Source organism: Salmo salar, chromosome ssa26, assembly GCF_905237065.1.
Source record: "Salmo salar chromosome ssa26, Ssal_v3.1, whole genome shotgun sequence".
NCBI classification, from domain to species: Eukaryota; Metazoa; Chordata; class Actinopteri; order Salmoniformes; family Salmonidae; genus Salmo; species Salmo salar.
In genome coordinates, this window is record NC_059467.1 from 27,054,549 (window position 1) to 27,079,713 (window position 25,165).

General features: G+C 45.6%; 1 protein-coding gene across 1 annotated transcript; it reads left to right on the plus strand.

Moving 5' to 3' along the window:
* Positions 1-1,076: 1,076 nt before the first annotated feature.
* Positions 1,077-17,246, plus strand: LOC106587551 (collagen and calcium-binding EGF domain-containing protein 1). Its single transcript, XM_014176047.2, has 11 exons — positions 1,077-1,462; positions 2,647-2,727; positions 13,468-13,520; positions 13,870-14,001; positions 14,203-14,340; positions 14,584-14,717; positions 14,926-15,046; positions 15,183-15,322; positions 15,497-15,532; positions 15,766-15,801; positions 16,010-17,246. Exons 1-11 carry the CDS (start codon positions 1,347-1,349, stop codon positions 16,196-16,198), a joined length of 1,176 nt encoding a protein of 391 aa, XP_014031522.1. The 5' UTR covers positions 1,077-1,346; the 3' UTR covers positions 16,199-17,246.
* The last annotated feature ends 7,919 nt before the right edge of the window (positions 17,247-25,165 follow it).

A 25,165-nucleotide genomic window follows, 5' to 3' on the forward strand; every position in this document is an offset into this window, starting at 1 on the left:
GAGCTCAACTATGCAAGTCACTCTCCTTGCAAACTGTCCAGATTCCAGAACAATCCTAGCACTGCAGCACAAAAAAAATGATGAAGCACAACATTTTCCCTCATACAGACAAATATGGTAATATTGCATTGCATCTCCGAAATTATTTTTTCAAGGAAATGTCAACAGTTGATGATTTACTTAATGAGCAATCAAATGTGTCTACTAGTCATTTAAATGTGTAATTATATCATATTTTTCTCATTGAATCTGAAAATAATAAAGTAGCTTGTGTTGTGTAAACATATTAAAGATGTCCCCTACTGTTGTTCCTTCAGTGACAACAGCTTCTCTGTTTTAGGAAGATGGAATTTAAAGCAATAAAATCTAATTAGGAAAACAGTGGCACCTTTAGGGACTGAGCAACTGAAGAGTTATCGTGTTAATTCAGCTTTGATTTAGAATTACAGAAATATTTTATAAATACAGGCTTGTATTTTTCCCGATTATGATTAAAAATATATTATGTTTTTAAGACTTTATTGGACTTCATATAACATCAGTATGCCAATAGTGCATATGACATGCAGATGAACATTAGTAAAAAGTCAAAACAATAATCTTCTGGACATTGATTAAAGAGTGGGCCTATATCAACAATTTATGGGGTGAATTTAAACCGGAAAGTTAATTTCAGCAAACAGTAAATGTGTTACGCTACAGCTTGTCCTTGGTGAAAGAGAGGGTGAGAGGAGAATAAGAAACAATCAGTCAAACGATTTCCTCTAAATTGGTTCTGCTCTTTACATAGAAAATTGACCTCTTCCCCCACATATGTAGTTCCTAAATCAAATTAAATGAATGCACTAATGTAGGGAGGAGAGGATGAGAGAAAGACGCATGTGGAATTAGAAAAATTATTCTGGATGAGAGATCGCTCCACATGAGGACGACAGAGGTATTTTCTACTGTGTCTTAAATGTTTCCGTTTCGTCAAAGTCAGTTTTTAAAAAACAGGAATACAGGAATGTAATTCCGCCGGGGATTCGTGAGAGGAATCGCGCTCATCACGGCGCATGTCTATAAACTCGCCCAGAATCGCTCGAGGGCTCTGATTCAGTGCGCAACAGTTGGGACAGGACTCTGACTCACTACAGTGCCGCGAGAACGTTTTGAGTATAGTAATTAATGTGCATGGTCTCACGTGTTTGACATCTGAGTATAATTATGATTTCTGTTAGCTTTAAATCAGTACATGTGCGACATTGATAAATTAAAACATATAGCTGTTTTGCAGTAGTGCACAGTCTTCGTTCTCGAGGCATCAAGAAAATATTAACAAGGCTGTCACGGACCTCGCCAGGGACATGGGTCAGCTTTGCGCTGCAACACTCTTACCATTTGGTGCCATCTGCGTTGTTTTTATTTGGGATTGTGGTGCAAGTTCTTTAATAAAAACAAGATTTGCAGTGCTCACTTCAGGGTAAGTTGGTAGTCCGCGCATTTGTGAGGGAATGCTGTAGATATCACTCTGTTATTTCCTATCAGACAATTAAATAAAATATAGGACACCTGATCAAAGCTTAAGAAAAGTGCATGTAAATTCAAATGAAGGATTGGTAGGGAATGAATAAAACTCTCCGGTAGCTTGCTATCCAGTTGGACATGGTGATGAGTGTGCTATTTAGACCGAAAAGTAACTGAATTTAATATTTATGTGTGATGTGTGGGATACAATAAAAACAATACTTTGATAGTGAAAAACGTCGACAATCAGTCAAAGAAAGACCACCACGTTGCTCTACTCATCAAGCCCACCTACCCAATGATCCGTGCGTCCGCAAGTAAAAGGTGGTTACGATGTGATTGGAATAGTGAATGAGATCACGCAAATACAGAGGAGTAGTTCTCGGAATCACGCAATGCCAACTGTAAATTCTGCCCATAACGTGACATAGGTTATTCATGTGCGCATAGAGAGGTCTGGACCAGGGAGAGGGAGTTCATAGCCTACATACAATAGTTTGAATGAAGTGGGCAACGTATAGACCAGAAGAACTTTGGACCATCTAATTTAGCTCAGAAATGATCATTGAATTCTGTGCTATTACCTCTTACTTCAGCATTCCAGTTGTAAACGATTTCATGATATTATTATTTTACTTTACTTTTCCAATAAAATGTCTTTGTGACAGACCACTGTATTTTCAAACAAGTTATTGTGTTTCTTAATCCTGGTCCTGGCGACCCAGAGGGGGTGCACATTTTAGCTTTGCATTAGCACTACACACCTGCTTTAAATCATCCAAAGCATGATGATAAATGCACCTCTTTGCAGGGTTATTTAACAAACGTTTCTCTTACAAAGAATGCAATCATATGCTGGCCACTGCATGGCACAATCAGTTTTCTTTATTACTTTCATTTTGAAATATTCTTACTGCTTCACATACAATAGTTGCTGCCATATAATTTTGATTATGTATTGTAGCATTATGTACTACAGTAGCCATAATGCTTGGGAACTGCTTTGAAGGGAATTTCCACTATGAAATAACTGGCAATTTAATTGAGTGACATTCTCTCTAATACCACTCCTATTACTATAGTAACAACATTGTTACCAATACACTTATCTCTCGTCTCCTTTCTCGTGGCTTTGTAAAGGGAGGAGTGTCCGGAAAACAAGGTAGTGACAGTGGAGTACCCCTGTATTACAGCAAGGGGCACGGATGGCACCTGTCTCAGGTAAGTGTCCTACACTCCAGGACAGGCTTTCCCAAACTCGGTCCTCTGGACCCCAAGGGATGCACATTTTGGTTTTTGGCTCAGCACGACACAGCTGATTCAAATAATCAACTAATCATCAACCTTTGATCATTTGAATCAGCTGTGTAGTGTTATGGCAAAAACCAAAACGTGCACCCCTTGGGGACCCGAGGACCACGTTTGGGGAACGCTGCTCTAGGAGCTCAGATGCAATCATTTAATAGCAACGTTTCGACAGCCAAGCTGTCTTATCAGGGTTTAATGACAAACACTGCGGGTCACTAATTGATATAGTTTCAAAGAACCCACACAGGTGTCTGTAATCATGGCCGGGTGTGGCATGATTTCATTGGTCGATTTTTCAAATATCAATAGAACATATAGAAAAGCATGAATGGATAACATATGATCATAGATACAATTAGGCTATATCATATAGGCCTACAAACACTTTATTTACAGTGGACAACAAAAACACAATCACAGGAATGGCTTCAGATCAAACTCTATGTTGAGACTGAAGGGAGCTAGGGCCTTTAAATGAAAGATCCAGATGGCCCCTCATTTTAACAATAAATTGTCAAGGTCACCCCCTCTCCTAGGGAGGGCAATGTGTTCGATGCCGATATAGTGAAGAGACTAAATAGGGTGGTTCATTCCAAAAAAATGGCCCATCTACCATACGGAATGTACACACACACACACACACACACACACACACACACACACACACACACACACACACACACACGAGAAACCCCCAGTCTGCAGATCTGGTTTAAGTCCGAAGCATATGATCTGTGTACTGTCAAGGTTATACCACAGCAATAGAATTTGTCTCATTTGATTCTTGGCTCCAGACGAGATGTGTGTGGTGGAGTTTTAGCTAGTTCTCTAGTTTTTCCTGCCATGCCACCCAGGGAAGCGTGGTAAGGACTGCCTCAGGCTGTAAAATAGCATTTTGATGATGGCCATGCATGAAAATGATTCTGTCTGGTCTGCCTAAACGTGCAAGCAGAGTGAGTAAACCATATAGCTCAGTGAGTCCTGGCAGTCTGCAGGCTTTCCCATGTCTCTGTGGTTGGGGTTAGCACAATTACACTGGGTTGTTGTGGTGTCAGGCAGCAAACCCACACAGCCACTAGAAACAAAGAGCCAATGAGATGCATTTTCTCTCTCTCTCTCTCTCTCTCTCTCTCTCTCTCTCTCTCTCTCTCTCTCTCTCTCTCCACAAATTGATTAAATAAATGTTTTTCCTCAATCTACATACAACACCCCATAATGACAAAGAGAAAACAGGTTTTATTGACACAAGTATTCAGACCCTTTGCTATGAGACTTGAAACTGAGCTCAGGTGCATCCTGTTTCCATTGATTATCCTTGAGATGTTTCTACAACTTGATTGGACTCCACCTGTGGTAAATTCAATTGATTGGACATGATTTGGAAAGGCACACGGCTGTCTATATAAGACCCCACAGTTGACAGTGCATGTCAGAGCAAAAAAACAAGCCATGAGGTCGAAGGAATTGTCCGTAGAGCTCCGAGACAGGATTGTGTCGAGGCACAGATCTGGGGAAGGGTGCCAAAACCTGGCAACATCCCTATGGTGAAGCATGTTGGTGGCAGCATCATGCTGTGGGAATGTTTTCAGCGGCAGGGACTGGGAGACTAATCAGGATCGTGGGAAAGATGAACGATTCAAAGTACAGAGAAATCCTTGAAGAAAACCTGCTCCAGAGTGCTCTGGACCTCAGACTGGGGTGTAGGTTCACCTTCCAACAGGACAATGTCCCTAAGCACACAGCCCAGACAACACTGGAGTGGCTTCGAGTCTCTGAATGTCCTTGAGTGGCCCAGCCAGAGCCCGGACTTTACCCAATCTAATATCTCTGGAGAGACCTGAAAATGGCTGTGCAGCAACGCTCCCCATCCAACCTGACAGAGCTTGAGAGTGTCTGCAGAGAAAAATGGGAGAACTCCCCAAATTCAGGTGTGCCAAGCTTGTAGCATCATACCCAAGAAGACTCGAGGCTGTAATCGCTGCCAAAGGTGCTTCAACAAAGTACTGAGTAAAGGGTCTGAATACTTATGTAAATGTGATATTTCCGCTTTGAATCTTTTATAAATGTACTAAATGTTTCTAAAAACCTGTTTTTGCTTTGTCATTATGGGGTATTCTGTGTAGATTGATGAGGGGGAAAAAACGATTTAATCTATTTTAGAATAAGGCGTAACGTAACAAAATGTGGAAAAAGTCAAGGGGTCTGAATACTTTTCCTAATGCACTGTATGTTGGGATTCGGGTATAGCAGGTTAAGGGTATGTTTTCACTTCCCTGCTAGTCCAAACTGTTGTTGTAATAATATATTTGGGGATGTGGTATCACACAGACACACACACACAGACACACACACACACAGCACACACACACACACACACACACACACACACACACACACACACACACACACACACACACACACACACACACACACACACATTCATCCACAGGTCAGAACATGTGGTCAGGTTAAGTTTTCATATACCAAATAAAAATCTAAAAGTCCAATGTGTTTCCATCACATTTTCAACTTCACCCATAGTTTTGTCACAAACTGTTGCATTAAATAGCAAATGTGCATACTCTGGTCTTGGCACATACGCTCTTGCCAACAGCTTGCAGATACAATGCCTCCTCACACACGCTGATGATGATGCCAGGGAGAGGGTCTCGGGTGTCATTGTCCCTCAGAGAGATGTGTAGAGTTTCAGCCATTAAACCCTGAGATAACTGAGCAGGGAGATGCAGAGTCTGGCTGGGACCTCCAGACCAGGGTGAACAACACTCAGGCTACTCACACTGGCTGCATTCCCCTCGTCTCCTCTCCTCTCCTCTTTCTCTGAGTGCAATGTGTGTGTCCTCCCTGGTGTTAAAGAGTACGTAGTGAGTGATAATGTGTGTGTCAGTTGAGTTTGCGTGTATGCATATGTCCTAGGCTCTGACAGCTGATAGTGCAGGAGATGCCTGGAGTGCATGCAGGCCCAGAGCGTATGTACTACGTAGCTACTACCTCCTGAGTGTTACGCTCCCTCTCATCTCTCTCTCTTTATTTGTTTCCTTGTGGATTTACTGCATTAGCCTTGGTTCTCACCTCTGTAGTGTTCTCTCTGAGGGCTCCATACTCAATCCCTCACCGCTCTGCTCCCCCCTACAGTCCCTACATGTCGACAGGCCATGGTGGGGCCGGCTGTAAACATGTCTGTGACACGCATGGCAAGGGGAACAGGAGGGGAGAAGGAGGAGAGTGAGGGAGGGGAAAAGGTTTTCCAAGGCTTGCCTGGAAAACCACATTAAGGTGTATAAAAAGGACCAGGAAGGGGAAATCACAGGAGGGAGGGAAGCTCTATAGGTCAGATCTCTGGCTTTTATGAACCTCTGTATTCTGCTGCAATTGGTGCCCCGTAGTCCAGTTGATGTGGTGGAACCGTACCTCTCTCTCTCTCTCTCTCTCTCTCTCTCTCTCTCTCTCTCTCTCTCTCTCTCTCAACATAGTTGTAGTACACGTGGCTGCCTGCTGTAAGGTCTGGAAACCATCCTATCCCACGGCCCCTGAGCTCACCGTGGAAGAATAAAGAGGGAGGCAGCACAGGAGCGAGGGATGAGAAAGGAGAGAGGGGGGCGGAGAGAATCAGAACATACTGAACCAAGCTCTCACAGGCCTGTCTCTCTTTTGTGCTCTGGTTTTATCATTAAAGCAGGTTAGAGGAAGCAGGCCTGCAATGTCCACAAATTGTGTGTGTGTGTGTGTGTGTGTGTGTGTGTGTGTGTGTGTGAGTGTGTGTGTGTGAGTGCGTGCGTGCGTGCGTGCGTGCGTGTGTGTGGCTGGGGTGCAGAGCTGAACTCTACTAAGTCCCCCTGTGATTCGCTGTCCAGGGCACTGAGAGGTCTCCCCTTACAAGCCATAAAACATGTGACTCTATAACACATACATCATACCTACCCTGGTAAGCCTTGTCTGTCAGTCAATCACTGACACTAAATTGATCAACAATCAAGTGAGAGTTTAGGTGCTAAAACGAGTCATGTCAGGGTCAGGAAACACATAGTGAAGAATGGGCAGAGAAGAAGGGATTTAGGTCCGGAGGCTCCGAAGCAGTAACGAGGACCAGGTGTGTGTGCGTGTGTGTGTGTGTGTGTGTGTGTGTGTGTGTGTGTGTGTGTGTGTGTGTGTGTGTGTGTGTGTGTGTGTGTGTGTGTGTGTGTGTGTGTGTGTGTGTGTGTGTGTGTGTATCCAGTCAGATCTGAACCCCACACTGTGCTCCACTAAGGTTCTGACAGGGTTACTATCTTCAGCCAAGGCCTCATCAGACTCACTACACCATAGCAACCGGCACGTTAGCCACGAAATGAGGAGTGAAATATCTCACCACTTCCACCCAATGGTACAAGCTTAGGTTATAAAAGGTTCACAGAGACATGTCTTCTCTTGCCAAGAGTACATCAGGACAGCTCATTCACCCTAAAACACATAGTGAAACTGGGATCTATCACACATTGTTTACATTACATCTAGGAACTCCATGTGGTGTCCTATTCTAACTAGTATACTTTTCATATTTGGCATTTCTTCCTCAGTTTGTTTTGAATGGCAATCAAGCTGTGGGAAAATGAAACTGTTTAATTTGTCTCACACTTGTAGTTGACATAAGTGTCTCTCTTTGCAATGCAATACTCTTCTGAGTACTGCCGTAATACTGTTTCATTACAGGGAAATATTATCCATTTCTCTGTTTCTCACAAAACGCTTTTTTTACAAGGCCTGAGGTTCACTTCCTGTCTTTAATGGTAAAGTCTAATAATTTGTGTAGATCGGTATTATTGTTGGACCACAGTAAATATCAAGTAATCATTGTACATCTTTTTCTAATTAACATTCACCTGAACAGCGCTCTGTACAAACACAATGCCTGTTATTCATTACTGTTCCACTAGGTGATTAAAGTCTGTAATGGCATCGTCAGCATGTTGTTTGAAGTACAGCACAGAGAAGCAGCTGTGTACTGTATAGACAGTAAATGTTTTTATATCACAGAATTGGAAAGGGGGGGGGTGAAGGAATGAAAAGTGAGAGATGAAATTAAGGAACTTTGCAGTGGTAAAGATGAGGAGTCACAGTCGGACACAACAAACATAATCTCTCCATGCAGTGGGGCCATTTCAACCCTCCCACCTCCAGGCCGTCTCCCTCGGAGTCCTGGAAGGTTCTGGAAGACTTTAATGTCTTATCAGTCCATTAACTTAAGCCCTGGTTAAGTTCTTTGGGGTGATCTCAGTGTAGAATCCTTAGAAAAGACCAGTCTGTAGCCTGGTTTCCTTCCCTGGCAGTAGAGCACTCACAGACATGTCGTTAAGACAGATCCATCATTGTGTTACTTTTTATTATTACTTTTTATTTTAGTCTACTTGGTAAATATTTTCTTCTTCTTGAACTGCACTGTTGGTTAAGGGCTTCTAAGTAAGCATTTCATGGTAAAGTCTGTTATATCTTGTTGTATCTTGTTGTATTCACTTGTTGTATTCGGCGCATGTGACAAATAAAGTTTGATTTGATCATTAGTTTGACTTTAGACTCCTTTCTCAGTTACTGGCTGCTCTCACTACATTACCTGTAATCTGGACCTCATCTCTCTCTTAGGCCCTTTATTGTCTTCGCAGGGTCCATTCTTTCTCTTGCTGTCACTCTCCCTCTATCTCCCTTTACCCCTGTCTCTTCCTTTCCCTCCCTTTCCCTCACTCTCTCTTCCTCCACACCCTCTCCCTCCCCCCTCTTTCCTTCCCATCCCTCCCTCCCTCCTTCCCATCCCTCCCTCCCTCCCATTCTTCCTCTCTCTCTGTCGTCAGATAAGGCTCCAGGCCAGGTCACATGTCTGTCTGTCTGTCTGTCTTTGTTGAGAGGTTGTGAGAGGCTCAGAAGGGTCAGAGATGGCACATTCCTGGGGTGACACACAGCCCTGGCTTGACCCCAGGGTCACAGAGGCCAGCGGCCCTTCATATTGCCTGGGGGGAACCAAGGGTAGGCACTGGCACTGGGAATAGACCTGGGAGCTTTAGGGCCTATAATGAGAGGCGTCATAAAAGAGAAGGAGAGAGGGAGAGTGACAGAGAGGGATAGGGGGCGAGAGAGGGGAGGATTTGTGTCACTCTCTGGCCCAACATTAACTGGCTATGGCTTCATGAGGGGTGTTTTACCCTTTTCACACTACCGTGCAGACACGAACTGTGCTGGGCTGGCTCTGATATATTATTTTCACATTGTCCTTCCTAGCACGGTTCCAGCCATTATGGTTGATGTGTCACCAGGTCAGCCGTGGGAATAGGGATAGGCTGTTTTAGAACAGGCATTGGTGATGGAGTGAGGACCTGTGAAGACAGAAGCGGTAGGCAGTGGGTTAGAGGTGACGGAGGAGTGTTGGTGCTGTTTGGGAACTGTAACGTGGCTGTGCGTGTGGAAGTGGTGCAGACCTCCTGTGCTCTCAGTGAAAGCGTCCACTGTCTGACTAACAGCCTTCCCCACTCTGATGTGTCCCCAGAGAGACCGCAGGCTGGAAGTGTGCTGACAGAATAAATAAACAGAGAGGACGTGCTCAAATCTCAGCACACTAACACCTTCACGTGTATACTCAGACGGCACAAGAACAAGACACTTATACACTAACTGTCATATGCGTCGTAAGGGACAGACCAAGGCGCAGAGGGTATAGTGCTCATCTTCTTTCTTTTTATTAAGAGAGAACACTCAAACAAAATAAACAAACGACCAAACAGTTCCGTAAGGCACACGGCTATACAGAAAACAACCACCCACAAACCCAAAGGAAAAAAGAGCTGCCTAAGTATGGCCTCCAATCAGTGACAATGAAAGACACCTGCCTCTGATTGGAAACCATACACTGCCACACATAGAAAACGAACATAGAAAATGAAAACTAGAACAAATCCCCTCTAAATAAACCAACCCCAAAACACACAAAAACAACACCCCCTGCCACGCCCTGACCATACTACAATGACAAATGACCCCTTTACTGGTCAGGGCGTGACACTAACACCCGTACATAACCACACACACCTTTATATAATAGCCTAACACCCTGCTGTATGAGGAAACACAGAGAAAACAACAGACCCTCTTAAAACTAACACCCTAATCGATTATACACACAGGACTGATGCTTTTACTTAAACACAAAGACGGCGACAGACTGTCATCCATACACAGAGAGGCAGACTTATAAACAGGATAACATTTATTAAAAAACTTCAAAGCACACAGCACACACACACAAAGACATCAATATGACAGATATGTAAGAACAGAAACACACACAGACACTGTCTCTCCTGTCCTGAAGTGTCGAGGGGTCCGTGACCACCAAGGTCCACATCCTGTGTTTCTGACTCACCGAGCACCACAAGAAGGACCATTGAGCACAACTGACACAAAAGCTACATCTCTCTTTCTCTCCTTCTCTCTCTCCCTCCATCCTCCTCCTCTCCTCGACTTGTCAACATCTCCCTGTCTCATTTCCTCCTCGCTACGTTTCCTCCTCCATCGCCATAACAACCCCCTTACGTCATCTCCCCTCTCTCTCTGACGAGTCTGGGAGTTGATAGAGTAAATATGATACATAACGTTGCGTCACAAGACACCTAATGATACTGTTGTCCCTCTTCGCTATCTCCCCCATATCTAGAAACAGAAACACTATCTGAGGTCCAGGGAGCAATCCTGTACTGAGTGAGTGGAACTGTTAATACATTGTGACTTCAGTCTGGTTTATGGAAAGCATCATTCCAGATTGGTCTCTGCTCTGCTGTCTCTGTGTAACCTCAGTGCTGTCTGTCCAGGCTCCAGACAGTTGGGGGGGGGTCTATAATGAATATCCAGTCTTTGTAGTGCTTTTTTGGGGTAGTCTATAATGAATATCCAGTCTTTGTAGCGCATTCCTGCCGCGAACGCACAAATAAATCACGCCAGCCTGGATGGAAAACAATAACATTGAGCTCTCCTCCCTGGAGGGAGACCCTTGCTAAAGTACACAATCTGGAGTGTAAAGTGATCCTGCTCTGGCCTGTACTCTGGATCCTGTCTTGCTATTCCTCCAGCGTCTCTGTGCTGTTTTTGGCAGCAGCAGTGTAGTGTAGAGCCTGTGTGGGCCCTCGGTACGTCCCTCTCTCTGCAGGTAGTCACTGGGTCACCACCAGCACCAAGGAGGACCAGGGGGAGCACAGGGACAGGGATGTCCAGGAATGGTGCTCCTAAGACGGACTCGTAGCTGGGTGACTTGCATGGTCAGACAGACCTGGTGAGTCTGTAGGCACTATGTTAGAGTGTGGAGCATCAAGAGAAGCAGTGTCTAAGAGCAGGAATACCCTCAGGGTGACACAGGGACTCCACTCATCTTCTGAAGGAACTTAATCAGACAACATGCTTGCAAAGGGAATGTTGATGCAGAATGTAGAAACACAGAAGAATCGAATGGGCAAAAATACCATAGAATCCGACCATCAGTGTTGATAATCTAGGTGTAGAGAAAGATACTCTCTTAGAAAGAAGTGTTCCAAAAGGGTTCTTCGGCAGTCCCCATAGGATAACCCTTTTTGGTTCCAGGTAGAGCACTATTTGGTTCCTTCCTACAGAGGGTTCTACCTGGAACCAAAAAGTGCTCTACCTGGAACCAAAAAGGGTTCTTCGAAGGATTATCCTATGGGGACAGCAGAAAACTCTTTAAGGTTCTAGATAGCACCTTTTTTTTTAAGAGTGTACTCTCCTAACCTTGTTAGTCACCTGATATTGATGTTTGTCTGTATTGTGAAGAGTGCAGAGAACTGAAGGAAGAGCCTGGTCTGGGAGCTCTCCTCCTCAAGGCTGTGTTTAACAGTCCTGTCAGTGTCACACATCACTCTCACTAATAACCCCTGCCCTTGTTTCCTGACATTAACAACATGCACCCAATTACTGACTGCTCTGGGCCCCAGACACACACACACAGACACACACACACACACACGCACACACACGCACACACACGCACGCGGGGGAGCATGAGAAGAGGTTATCTCACTGTGGAGGACAGTGATGTGGCTTTAGCGATTTGGTCTTTTCCCTTTAAGATCCGAGAACAGTGTTAATCAACAGACACCCCTACATACCCAAACATCAACAGACAGGTCATAACACTGTGTAACTAATAACCTGAGCAGTTTATACAGACCACTGAAGAGCATGTATCATCAGAGACACCTCTAGCATTTCATTTGACATTTTAGTCATTTAACAGACGCTCTTATCCAGAGCGACTTACAGTTAGTACATTCATCTTAAGATGGCTATGTGGGACAACCACATATCTCAGTCATAGTAAGTACATTTTTCCTCAATAAAGTCAGAGCTAGAAAAGGGGGGAGGGGAAGTCAAGTTAGCTCACAAAAGGCTTTCTTTCTTTTTTTTGCAGGTCCCAGATCAGATCAGGGGCAGTATGAAGTCAGGTCTCTGTGTGACTGACAGGTTGTCTGTTGATGTTTGGAGTAGAGCAGTGGAGCAGTGGACACTGAGAGCAGAGGTTGTGTGTTGATGTTATGAGTGGACACTCAGAGAGACCAGAGGCTGCCAGCCATAGCCTCCCCTTGCTGGCTGTACATCTTCAGCCCAGACAGACAGACAGACAGGGCCCACATCTGCTGTCCATTAGCCCAGCCTGGCCCTCTCCTCTGCTGGCACACTGACTGGAGGGACAGGAGGTGGCAGGCCTGGAGAGAGATGTCCTTCAGGCCCCTGGCCAGAGCCCCCTAGCGGCCCCCCAGTACTGTCCCATCCCATCCCCAGCTCTCTCCATCACAACACAACACAGCTATGAGCCACAGATTAAAGCTCCAGTCTGTCATGTGGCTTTAATCAGGCCCTGGCCAGGCCCATAGTTTTGTAAGTTATTTATCATTCAGAAGAGGGAGTGGGGGAGGGTCTTAGAGGAGTGATTTAGGGTTATGTTGCATGGAGGTTGGAGAAGAATAAAAGCAAGTTGTCGTCTTGAGGGACCTTCAGTGAGGTACCATGCTAAATTCCCTCCATCAAGGGCGTGCAGTTTTCGGGGCAGGAGTTGTGTGTTCCCCCCTCCTCGTCTAGGGTCTGTGTTATTTGGGTTCTGTGATTCTTGGAGTGTTCCAATATCCCTTTCCATCGTTTCCTATTCCGCAGTTCCATCCCTAATGCCTGTAACATGTGGTGTTTTGGTTTGCTGTGTGTGAGGATGATGCTCTTTGTTCAGCTGTCTCTTGACCATCTAGGCTAGTGCTGCTGGGGATGGAGGTAAGGGATCTGGTGCTAATGAGGAGCTTTGGTCCTTAAGACAATTGACAGGCTGGGTGTTACCAGAGAGGAAGAGGCGAAACGAGAGGGTTTACTCCTGTCAAAATCTGTCCACAATTAGCAGACTGATAAGCAGAGAGAAAAGCAGACTGCCTGCCTTCCCGCCTTTGGGACAACGACTCCCATTGTTAGGGTGGAGACAAGACCATCTCGTCATTGTATACAGTATCTCTGGTGTTTCACATTTAGTGGCTGTGTAGATCCGTTCAGTATGTGAAGGGAAGGATACAGCAGCTGGGAAATGAATTATTGGCTCATGCTACTGTCTGTCTGTGTGTTTATCCACAGGAGGAAATGCTGTGAGGGCTTCAGGTTCGTGATGGGCCAGTGCATACCTGAAAGTAGGTTAAAAAAATACAGCAGTTCTACTCACCCCAAGTCAGATACTTTACTCAGTGCCTGTAATTACACCTGGGCACCTGTACACAGACAGAATGCACATTACAACGCCAAATTAACCCATTACTGAACTGCAAATTGTTTCAAAAGTGAAATAGCATGTCATTCCATAAATTGGCAATACTGTACAATGATACACCATGACCAATAGAGGGCAACATTACACAGAAATACCCTTGAGGAATATTATTGACCATCCAGGGTTATTATTGAGCTGTTAGCTTTGCATGTAAGATCCTATCTGTGCATGTCCCTATTGAGGAACAAATCCCTCTCCTCTCTCTGCTCCAGATGTGGATGTGTGTTCTGGCTCCCCCTGTGAACAGCAGTGCACCGACAACTTTGGACGGGTTGTCTGCACCTGTTACCCCGGATACCGCTTTGATCGAGAGAGGCATCGAAACCACCAGACCTACTGTTTAGGTAAGTCCACTACCTGTTTATCTGCCAATCAGCTTTTTATCAGCCTGTTTATCAGCCAATCAGTCTTCTTTTGTATAAATCTTAATTTAACATCCTGCATCAGAGCAACCGCTCTCTCTCCCTCTCTCTGATTAGAGCAGCCTAAATGCAGCCTTAATCAGGTGTGAAGTAACAGCTGGTGTTGTGTCTCCCACACCACAGACATCGATGAGTGTGTGGAGTCCGACGGCAGTGTCTGTGATCACGACTGCGAGAACACCGTGGGCAGTTTCCTGTGTCGCTGTCGCAGGGGTTACATCCTGGCACCGGACAAGCAGTCCTGTATACCCAGTCACAACCGTGGGTGTTGAGTTTACTACTATTCTTTACTCCTACTGTCTACATGAGGCTGGCTACTACAGCTACACTACCTCTGGGTTTAGCTCACTAGTACCTTCCTGTGTGTCTTCAGCCTGAGGGTACAGTACTGTATATGTGTTTGAGAGGGTGAACATAGACTTTGTTTTTGTGTTACTTATTCTGTAGTGTTACTTACTCTGTGACAAGCCTGTCTCGCTGAGAGTCTCTTTGCCTTTCTGTCAGTGAGCTCGTCAGGGAAGTCTGACACCCTGATGAGTGCTGGCTCCTGCTCCCTCACCTGTCAGGACTTTGTCAACATGAGGAACAGCCTGCTGCAGCTCAAACTGAGGCTGGGCAGCACTCAGTCACCTAACCAGGTACATCTATATCACAACACTAACTACTGCACATCCTACTTACACTGGTGTTCCATACAAACACAGAGATACACTAACCAGAGATACACTAACCGTAAACTAGCCTCGCCAGACTTGATGTCTCACAATGGAAGTCTGGCCAAATTGAGACTACAGTGAGACAGGTTGTTGTACTATACTACCTGTGTGTGTACCTGTGTGTGTGTAGGTGTTGTCTCCTGGCCTGGCTAACAGCAGTGATAAGCCGTCTGCTGGGAGGTTGGGGAAAGGTCCTGACACCCCCGCCCTCCCTGGTCCTCCAGGCTCTCCAGGATCCCGTGGGGTCCCAGGTAAGAGTTGTCTGCTCTTTCTCTGAATCTTTCTAACTCAATCTTTCTCTCTCTGTTTACTGCCTATGTCAGCTGTTGTCTGACATTCAGGTTATCTCCTTGGTTCCTCTTACATCCCTTTATTCTTGGATCCCAGGCCAATCAGGAGTGCCGGGGGAGAAGGGAGAGCCTGGAGAGAGAGGCCGGACCGGCCCCCAGGGGCCACGGGGAGACATGGGCCCTATGGGCCCCGAGCCTGACCTGGAGCACATCAAGAGGGGTCGCAGAGGAGCTGTGGTAATCTTATTATTGCTTCCCCGATAACATGCTGTTGGGCCTATTAGTCCAAGCAGACCTCAACACATCCATAGCTGCAGAGATACATCATTACAATAAATGTTGCATGAGAGGAGCTGTAGCTCCCGCTAAAAACATTTAAAACCATATTTCTGTCTCTCCTTTTTCCAACAGGGACCTCCTGGCGCACCAGGCAGAGATGGACTGAAGGTCAGTATAACAGTCTATCCATGTGTCTATGGGTGTTTAGTACATGCTTGTGTGTGTACTGTATGTGTTTAAACTATCCTGTAAACTTTTCAAAGCTGTTAACTGGAACACTAACAGCAACACTTTTCACCCCACTCTGAGAGCTCTGAGCTGCCGATGTGGACTCTTATAGAAGTCTGTGAGAACGTTGGAAGTATGTAACTGGACGTTTCTGGATGTTTTTTTCTCTTTAGGGTGACAGGGGAACTCCTGGTCCCAGAGGTCTACCAGTGAGTCTGCTTTCTATATTTGCCAGCTAGGCTTTGAAGTATTTTTAAATGCATTATCATCATTGTCATCTTGTTCATCTATTCTATGTAGTATCAGATTCCAAGCATACAATAAATCCACCCTAAAGCATGCAACATGCCTTACAGGTTGAAATCTAATTTACTGATGTGTGAACAGAGATATTAAAGCCTCTGTATCTTTCCCCAGGGACCTCCCGGCTCCTTTGACTTCCTCCTGGTCATGATGGCCGACATTCGCATTGACATCATCGAGCTTCAGGAGCAAGTGTTTGGGAAGAGGCAGGGCCTCTCCTTAGACAACCCGCCCCACTCCAGCGGAGAGACAGGGTTCGGAGAGTGGGGCTCCGGACAAGGAGAGTTTATGCTCAATACCTGACCTCCATAGACTTGCCCACGGTAACTGTCACTCAAAACAATAAGCCAAAGGGAACTAATTAATCAACTGGCTCTTGTAAAGCAGAGACATTGAACTGACTGAACTGACTCCTTTCCTCCAGTGAAAACTTGTCTCTAAAACCCAAATAGGACTGTATGAGGTGAGGAGACCTCTGATCAGCTCTCTCTCCTGTCAGAGACATAGACTATAAACAAACAGAGAGAGAGAGAGAGAGAGAGAGAGAGAGAGAGAGAGAGAGAGAAATGGCAAAAATGGAACCACTGACCCTCCAAACCAAACCACTGCAAGCTTTGCCTTGCCGCCTTGATGTTTCCTTCGTGCCTGGTCTGGTCTGACTGAGGAGAGGGGGTATGCCTTTGCTGCGAGGCACAGGGTGGTGATGGTTGTAGCCCTGTGTGACTGTGTCTTTGTGCGCTCTGAGCTGAACAGCTTCAAACACAGCAGGGGCTTTATCGTCTGCATCTCTTCCTGTTCCTGTCAAATCTGTACAGTTCGAGGAGAGGAGACGCTGGTCGGTCGCTGCCTGACATTACTTACCTGCCCTGCAGGTAACCAGACCAGACCAGACTCAGGCCCCAGACTGCACCTGTCCATACAACAACCCAACTCAACAGCTTATATACTGCTGCCACTACACTACAGACTATCTGAAGCATCTTTAGAGATACAGTACATATACTACATTAGCAAAAGTATGTGGATACCTGCTCATCCAACATCTCATTCCAAAATCATGGGCATTAATATGGGGTTAGTCCCCCTTTGCTGTTTTAACAGCCTCCATTTTCTGGAAAGGCTTTCCACTACATGTTGGAACATTGCTGCGGGAACTTGCATCCATTCAGCCATAAGAGCATTAGTGAGGTCGTGCGATTAGGCCTGGCTCGCATTCGGCGTTCCAATTCATCCCAAAGGTGTTAAATGGGGTTGAGGTCAGGGCTCTGTGCAGGACGGTCATGTTCTTCCACACCGATCTCGACAAACCATTTCTGTATGGACCTCGCTTTGTGCACAGGGGCATTGTCATGCTGAAACAGGAAAGGGCCTTTCCTAAACTGTTGCCACAAAGTTGGAAGCACAGCATCGTCTAGAATGTCATTGTATGCTGTAGCCCGAACCATGAAAAACAGCCCCAGACCATTATTCCTCCTCCATCAAACTTTACAGTTGGCACTATGCATTTGGGCAGGTGGCGTTCTCCTGGCATCCGCCAAACCCAGATTCGTCCTTCAGACTGCCTGATGGTGAAGCGGGATTCATTACTCCAGAGAACGCGTTTCCACTGGAAGTTTGGAACTTAGTAGTGAGTGTTGCAACCGAAGACAGACGGTTTCTACGCGCTAGGTGCTTCAGCACTCTGCGGTGTGAGCTTGTGTGGCCTACCACTTCGCGGTGGAGCCGTTGTTGCTCCTAGACGTTTCCACTTCACAATAACAGCACTTACATTTGACTGGGGAAGTTCTAGCAGGGCAGAAATTTTATGAACTGACTTGTTGGAAAGGTGGCACTCTATGACGGTGCCACGTTGAAAGTCACTGAGCTCTTCAGTAAGGCCATTCTACTGCCAATGTTTGTCGATGGAGATTGCACCTGTCAGCAACGGGTATGGCTGAAATAGCAGAATCCACTAATTTGAAGGGGTGTCCACATACTTTTGTATATTTAGTGTAAATAAAAAAGGAACCATTTGAAAGTTTCAGAAAGTTCTTTGGATATGAGTGTTGGTAAACATACTATTTTTTGTTGTCGTTAGTGTTGAACTTCCCTACTCAAGATAGGTACATATATGGTGTGGAGTGGGCTCTCTTAATGCTAGCTATTGATCAACACCTTTAGATCACCTTCTAAAGCATCATGTGTGCCTCTGCTTGTGTGTAAGTATGTACAGTTGAAGTCAGAAGTTTACATACACTTAGGTTGGAGTCATTAAAACTAGTTTTTCAACCTCTCCACAAATTTCTTGTTAACAAACTATAGTTTTGGCAAGTTGGTTAGGACATCTACTTTGTGCATGACACAAATAATTTTTCCAAGAATTGTTTACAGACAGATTATTTCACTTATAATTCACTGTATCACAATTCCAGTGGGTCAGACGTTTACATACACTAAATTGACTGTGCCTTTAAACAGCTTGGAAAATTCCAGAAAATGATGTCATGGCATTAGAAGCTTCTGATAGGCTAATTGACATCATTTGAGTCAATTGGAGGTGTACCTGTGGATGTATTTCAAGGCCTACCTTCAAACTCAGTGCCTCTTTGCTTGAGATCATGGGAAAATCAAAAGAAATCAGCCAAGACCTCAGAAAAAAAATGGTAAACCTCCACAAGTCTGGTTCATCCTTGAGAGCAATTTCCACACGCCTGATGGTACCACGTTCATCTGTACAAACAATAGTACGCAAGTATAGACACCATGGGACCACGCAGCCGTCATACCGCTCAGGAAGGAGACGCGTTCTGTCTCCTAGAGATGAGCGCACTTTGGTGCGAAAAGTGCAAATCAATCCCAGAACAACAGCAAAGGACGTTGTGAAGATGCTAGAGGAAACCAGTACAAAAGCATCTATATCCACAGTAAAACAAGTCCTATATCAACATAACCTGAAAGGCCGCTCAGCAAGGAGCTCAGCCTGCTCGAAAACCTCCATAAAAACGCTACGGTTACGGTTTGACTACGGTTTGCAACTGCACATGGGGACAAAGATCGTACTTTTTGGAGAAATGTCCTCTGGTCTGATGAAACAAAAATAGAACTGTTTGGCCATAATGACCATCGTTATGTTTGGAGGAAAAAGGGGAGGCTTGCAAGCCGAAGATCACCATCCCAACCGTGACGCACAGGGGTGGCAGCATCATGTTGTGGGGGTGCTTTGCTGCAGGGGGGACTGGTGCACTTCACAAAATAGATGGCTTCATAAGGCAGGAAAATTATGTGGATATATTGAAGCAACATCTCAAGACATCAGTCAGGAAGTTAAAGCTTGGTCGCAAATGGGTCTTCCAAATGGACAATGACCCCAAGCATACTTCCAAAGTTGTGGCAAAATGGCTTAAGGACAACAAAGTCAAGGTATTGGAGTGGCCATCACAAAGCCCTGACCTCAATCCTATAGAAAATGTGTGGGCAAAACTGAAAAAGCGTGTGCGAGCAAGGAGGCCTACAAACGTTACTCAGTTACACCAGCTCTGTCAGGAGGAATGGGCCAAAATTCACCCAACTTATCGTGGGAGCTTGTGGAAGGCTACCCGAAACGTTTTACCCAAGTTAAACAATTTATAGGCAATGCTACCAAATAAAAATTGAGGGTATGTAAAACAAAATCTGACCCACTGGGAATGTGATGAAAGAAATAAAAGCTGAAATAAATCATTCTCTCAACTATTATTCTGACATTTCACATTCTTAAAATAAAGTGGTGATCCTAACTGACCTAAGACAGGACATTTTTACTAGGATTAAATGTCAAGAATTGTGAGAAACTGAGTTTAAATATATTTGGCTGAGGTGAATGTAAACTTCCGACTTCAACTGTATATAGTACATACCAGCACTTTCCCTAATGAAGTCAAGATTTTAGAGCACTGCAGGGCTTGTAAACATTGCTAATCACAAATGATATGCACCATTAAATTACAAATACCAAGAGTGTGGACTGTAGACAATCAAAAGTAGCAAAAAATGTATTAAAAATGTTATGAATTAAAGGGAAAAGGCCAGCTGCTTGGCCCTGGTTGAGGATGCAGGTTTCTATTCCTCAGGGTCTACACACTACAGCCAGTTATAATCACTCATGGGAACAACTCCAGACTATTTGTTTGTCTGTCTGCTTTCCTGCCTTTCAGTCAGTCTATTAGCACTTGTTGTCTCTGCAGGTATTCTCTCTCCAGAGGTACTGTGTCATCTCCAGCAGAGGGAGCTAAGTCACAGATGGGGTTCAGCATCACCTAACAAGCTGTATGTTACTAACACCACTATACGACACAGAGTAAATCATTTGTACATAATACGTAACACATGATGTGTCTCTGGCTTGGCAGGTAAAGATGGTGAACCATAGTGAGGTTCAGTGTAATTATGAGTGGTGTAAGTGTAACCGATGTGAAATGGCTAGTTAGTTAGCGGTGGTGCTCGCTAATAACGTTTCAATCAGTGACGTCACTCGCTCTGAGACCTGAAGTGGTTCTTCCCCTTGCGTTGCAAGGGCCGTGGCTTTTGTGGCGCGATGGGTAACGATGCTTCGTGGGTGTCAGTTGTTGATGTGTGCAAGGGTCCCTGGTTCGAGCCCAGGTTGGGGCGAAGAGAGGGACGGAACCTACACTGTTACATAAGTACCGGAGGTCAGGGTTCAAATGCTTTGGCAAAGACAGCTGGATGGGTAATTACAGACCCCCTGTGTCATCAAGTCTCAACTCGTTCCCTAACTTAGCCTGTGATGAGAGTCCACATGGATGAGTTAAAAGTATGTTCTGTTCAGCCTGGGAAAATCCCCTGCATATCATGTTTGTTCTGTGGTGAAGAACACCGACTCCTTTCTGGTCTCTTTGATTCAGACACGTTGTACACTTGTCAGCTCTCTGGTGGTGATAGCACAGGTGGAAGGCTATGTGTGTGAGTGTGTGCATGGTGGAAAGGTGTGTGTGTGTGCGCGTGAGCATGCGTGCGTGCGTGACAAACCTCCAAGCCTCTCATCTACCAGCTCCGCCCCCTGCCGTGCAGCCATGGCTCACAGTAAAGACGTCGCTAGGCAACCAAGATCAGGAAAAACAACATGAAACAATTTAAGAACAATGTCAGAGAGAAAAGAGAGAGGGAGTGAGAGATTATCTAATTTCCTTCACTGCTTGTCATGCAATTGTAATGTATTTTCCCCTTTTGGCCTGTAGATGACAGCAGTGAGGAGTTCAACTGAGTTTATAATGGGAAAACAAAGTGCACTTCAGATGTGCAGTGCATACCGTACTAACCCTTATCTACCCTACCGCTGCCATATACAGGAGATGTTTAATGAACATTGTGTCTAGGCTTTAGAAGTTCTCTCTACTGTGCACAATGTCATTATACTGACCAGAAAGGAAAGATGTACCACAATCTGTACTTACCTCTCTCCATAGTTCTGCAGTATACTAACTCTACAATTATCTTTTCTTTCCTATACATTTCATCTACCACTCATATGTCAATGACTTTTAGAGAAATTGTATATTCCAAGTATTCAGAATGATAACATTTCTTTTTATTATATGTTGAAAGTTTTATTTGAATACGGCACCTCCACCATTGTTGCACTACTGGGCGAGGTTGTTGCCACCCTAACTCAGCTATTCACTGGCAGCTGCAGTTGAGCACCAAGATGTGGCAGATAAAGCTGTTCCAGAAAGGCTCTCCAGGTAGCCTCAGATAGGAGAGTTATTCTCTCTCTGACACGCCATGCCCACCCAGACACACGTCTTGTCCATGTTCAAGTACATGTGTGTGTGTGTGTGTGTTTGTGTTTGTGTCTGTGACCAAAGGCACGTAACACATTCCTAGGCAGAGGGCTCTGACATCAGGCCAGGCAGTGAGGTTACTGATGCAGGTTTGGACATACCCAGATAGATAGAGATCTATGAAAGTGTTATATTTAATTATATTCCCACAGCGTACTTGTAGTCAGGAATAGACACGGCACCTGGCATTCCAACAGCATAACTAACATCCTCTCTGTTCATTCCTCAAAAGAGAAACTCAAATATGCTGGTTATCTTGTTGTCATCTGTCATTTCTGCGTTGACATCATCCAAGGGACTTTTTTTATCTTGGCAGGTGGAGCTGGCTACCTGAAAGGTCTGGATTTCTGACATTGTTTGATGTGCTCCATGGGTAAAGTAACTGTATTCAGCCAGGGAGAAGGGCTAACTGAATGCATGCCAGCGGCTTTTATGTCAGCAAGTTATGTCAGTGGTCATAACACTAAGCAGCCCAGTTCAACTCAACTCAGAGTCCAGAGTTTCCCTGTTCAGTTCATGCTGCCATAGTAAACATAAATCCGGAACATTCAAATTAGTATGATAAGATACATTTGGTATGGTTAATGTAAAAACGAAAGGAGGTAAAAACAAAAGGAGTGTGGTTGGTCAGGGTGGACGGGTAGGCTTATTACGTGAACATCTAGGAACCCAAAGGTTGCGTGTTCGAATCTCATCTCCGACAACTTTAGCATTTTAGCTAATTAGCAACTTATCAACTACTTACTACTTTTTTGCTACTTTTCAACTACTTAGCATGTTAGCTAACCTTTCCCCTAACCCTAACCCTTTTAGCTAACCTTTCCCCTAACCTTAATCCTAAACCTTAACCCCTAGCCTAGCTAACGTTAGCCAGCTAACTAACGTTAACATTAGCCACCTAGCTAACATTAGCCACAACAACGTAATTCATAACATATCATACAAATGGATGATGGACATACACAAATTAATACATACCATGCAAAATGTAACATATCATACTAAAAGGAGTGTCTCGGATTTACGTACAGAATAATATGAAATGCTCCGAGACCAGGTTGGTTCATGTGGTCAGTACAAAACCCTGGCCCTGAGTATTTTGCTTTTGCCAATCTGAATGAAAGCCGTTGCGGCAGAGAGCAAATACAATTACTGGCCATCTTTCATCTGTCCACAGATCTACCCCTTGCTAATGACTGGTTAGAGATGAGGAAGAGAAATGTCCAAAGTCAAAGTCTGTTATAATGACCTTAGTCTTGGTCTGTCTGCCCCGTGTATCAACACTTCCCCTGTGTGTTTCAGGTAGGGGAGGGAGATGCTCTGAGATGATAATAAACACTAAACCTGCTCTTCCTCTATGTGTTGTTTACATAACCAGCCCCAACCTGTGTGTAGAGGTATAGAGGAAGAAGAGAGCTCCTCAGCGCGGCTCTGAAGTGCTGCATGACTCTGTCAATATTTAGGTGTTTCCAGGGCTGCACAGCCATTGGAGGCATTAATGGACATTTGGAGGAATTAATGGACATTTTGGACATTTTTGTAGGGGTTGGTACTGTCATGACTCCTACCGAAGGTGGCTCTCCCTCCTGCTCAGGTGGCGCTCGGCGGTCGTCGTCACCGGCCTATTAGCTGCCACTGATTTCCTTTTTGTTTTCCCCCTTTTTCGTTATTAGGCGCACCTGTTTTTAGTTGGGCTATTAGCGGGCTTTATTAGCCAGCAGGCCTGCCTGCTCTTTGTGCGGGATTATTTTTCCCATCGTATGCTGTGCGTGATTACACGCGGTTTGTTGCACATTCTTCAGTGGTGCGTATGTTTGCGCAAGCTGTGTTTTGTCCCGTGTGTTTGGGGCACTTTGCTTTGTTGTGCGCTCTGTGCGTTGTTTGGGTTGGCTGTCGTTTTGTTTGGAAGCCTATTAAAGCCCATACACCGAATCGCTGTTCTCCTGCATTTGATTCCTCATCTACCAACACCCACGCCTTACAGAATCCCGCACCACGATGGAGTCAGCAGGAGCAGCTGATAACCCCCTTCCTTCGATGGAGGAACGTGTGCTCCATCACACCTCGGTCCTCCATCGGATTGGGTCCGAGATGGACCAAGTGATGGAGAGGATGGACCGATGGTAGAGGAGTGGTCTCGGAGACGAGGAGCGCGCAGGACTTCGCGCTGGAGTTCAGGACCTTGGCTGCTGGATCGGGGTGGAACGACAGGGCCCTGATAGACCATTACCGGAGTAGTCTCCGAGCGGACGTTCGCAGGGAGCTAGCGTGTCGGGACACCGCCCTCTCTCTTGATGAGTTGGTAGACATGTCGATCCGACTGGACAATCTGCTAGCTGCCCGCGGGCGTTCGGAAAGGGTCCTGTCCGTTTCACTCCCGCCCCTACCCCTATGGAGTTAGGGGGGGCCGTACCAAGGGGTACCGGAGGAGGTGGCTCCTCCTGCACCAGCTGTGGTCGGAGAGGACACACGGCCGACCGGTGCTGGAGGAGTCAATCTGGGAGTCGAGAGGGCAGGCAGAGCACTTCTCGGTCACCCCAGGTGAGTCAGCACCAAACTCACCCAGAACCCCCTGTTGGTCACATGTTCGTATTCATTTTTTTTCAGATTTTTCTCCCTCTTCCCAACTTAAGGCGCTAGTCGATTCAGGCGCAGCTGGGAATTTTATGGATCGCGGACTCGCCATCAAGCTGGGCATTCCGCTGGTGCCGATAGATAGCCGGCCATTAGGGTCAGGGTTGGTCAGGGAGGCCACGGTTCCACTGGACATGGTGATGCAGGGGAATCATAAGGAACGGATTAGTTTCTTTCTTATCGATTCGCCTGCGTTTCCAGTGGTGCTGGGGGTTCCCTGGCTGGCTGATCACAATCCCCGGATTTCGTGGAAACAGGGGGTTCTCCAGGGGTGGTCAGAGGAGTGTTCAGGGAGGTGTATAGGAGTTTCCATAGGTGCCACGTCGGTGGAGAGTTCAGACCAGGTTTCCACCTTGCGCATTCCCCCTGAATACGCCGATTTGGCGATCGCTTTCTGTAAAAAGAGGGCGACCAAATTACCACCTCATCGACAGGGGGATTGTGCGATAGATCTCCAGGTAAATGCTGCGCTTCCTAAGAGTCACGTGTACCCGTTGTCACAGGAGGAGACGTTGGCTATGGAGACATATGTCACGGGATCTCTGGGACAGGGGTACATTTGGCCCTCCATTTCACCCGCCTCCTCGAGTTTCTTTTTTGTGAAGAAGGAGGGAGGTCTGCGTCCGTGCATTGATTACAGAGGTCTAAATTCTATCACGGTGGGGTTTAGTTACCCCCTACCTCTCATCGCTACGGCGGTGGAATCATTTCACGGGGCAAAATTCTTCACAAAACTGGACCTCAGGAGCGCGTATAACCTGGTGCGTATTAAGGATGGAGACGAGTGGAAGACAGCATTTAGTACCACATCGGGCCATTA

Coding starts and splice junctions, on each gene's coding strand:
- LOC106587551 (XM_014176047.2), top strand. CDS start 1,347: ATGGGTCAGCTTTGCGCTGCAACACTCTTACCATTTGGTGCCATCTGC. Junction 2,728..13,467: donor ACGGATGGCACCTGTCTCAG/GTAAGTGTCCTA, acceptor GTTTATCCACAG/GAGGAAATGCTGTGAGGGCT. Junction 15,323..15,496: donor GGGGTCGCAGAGGAGCTGTG/GTAATCTTATTA, acceptor TTTTTCCAACAG/GGACCTCCTGGCGCACCAGG.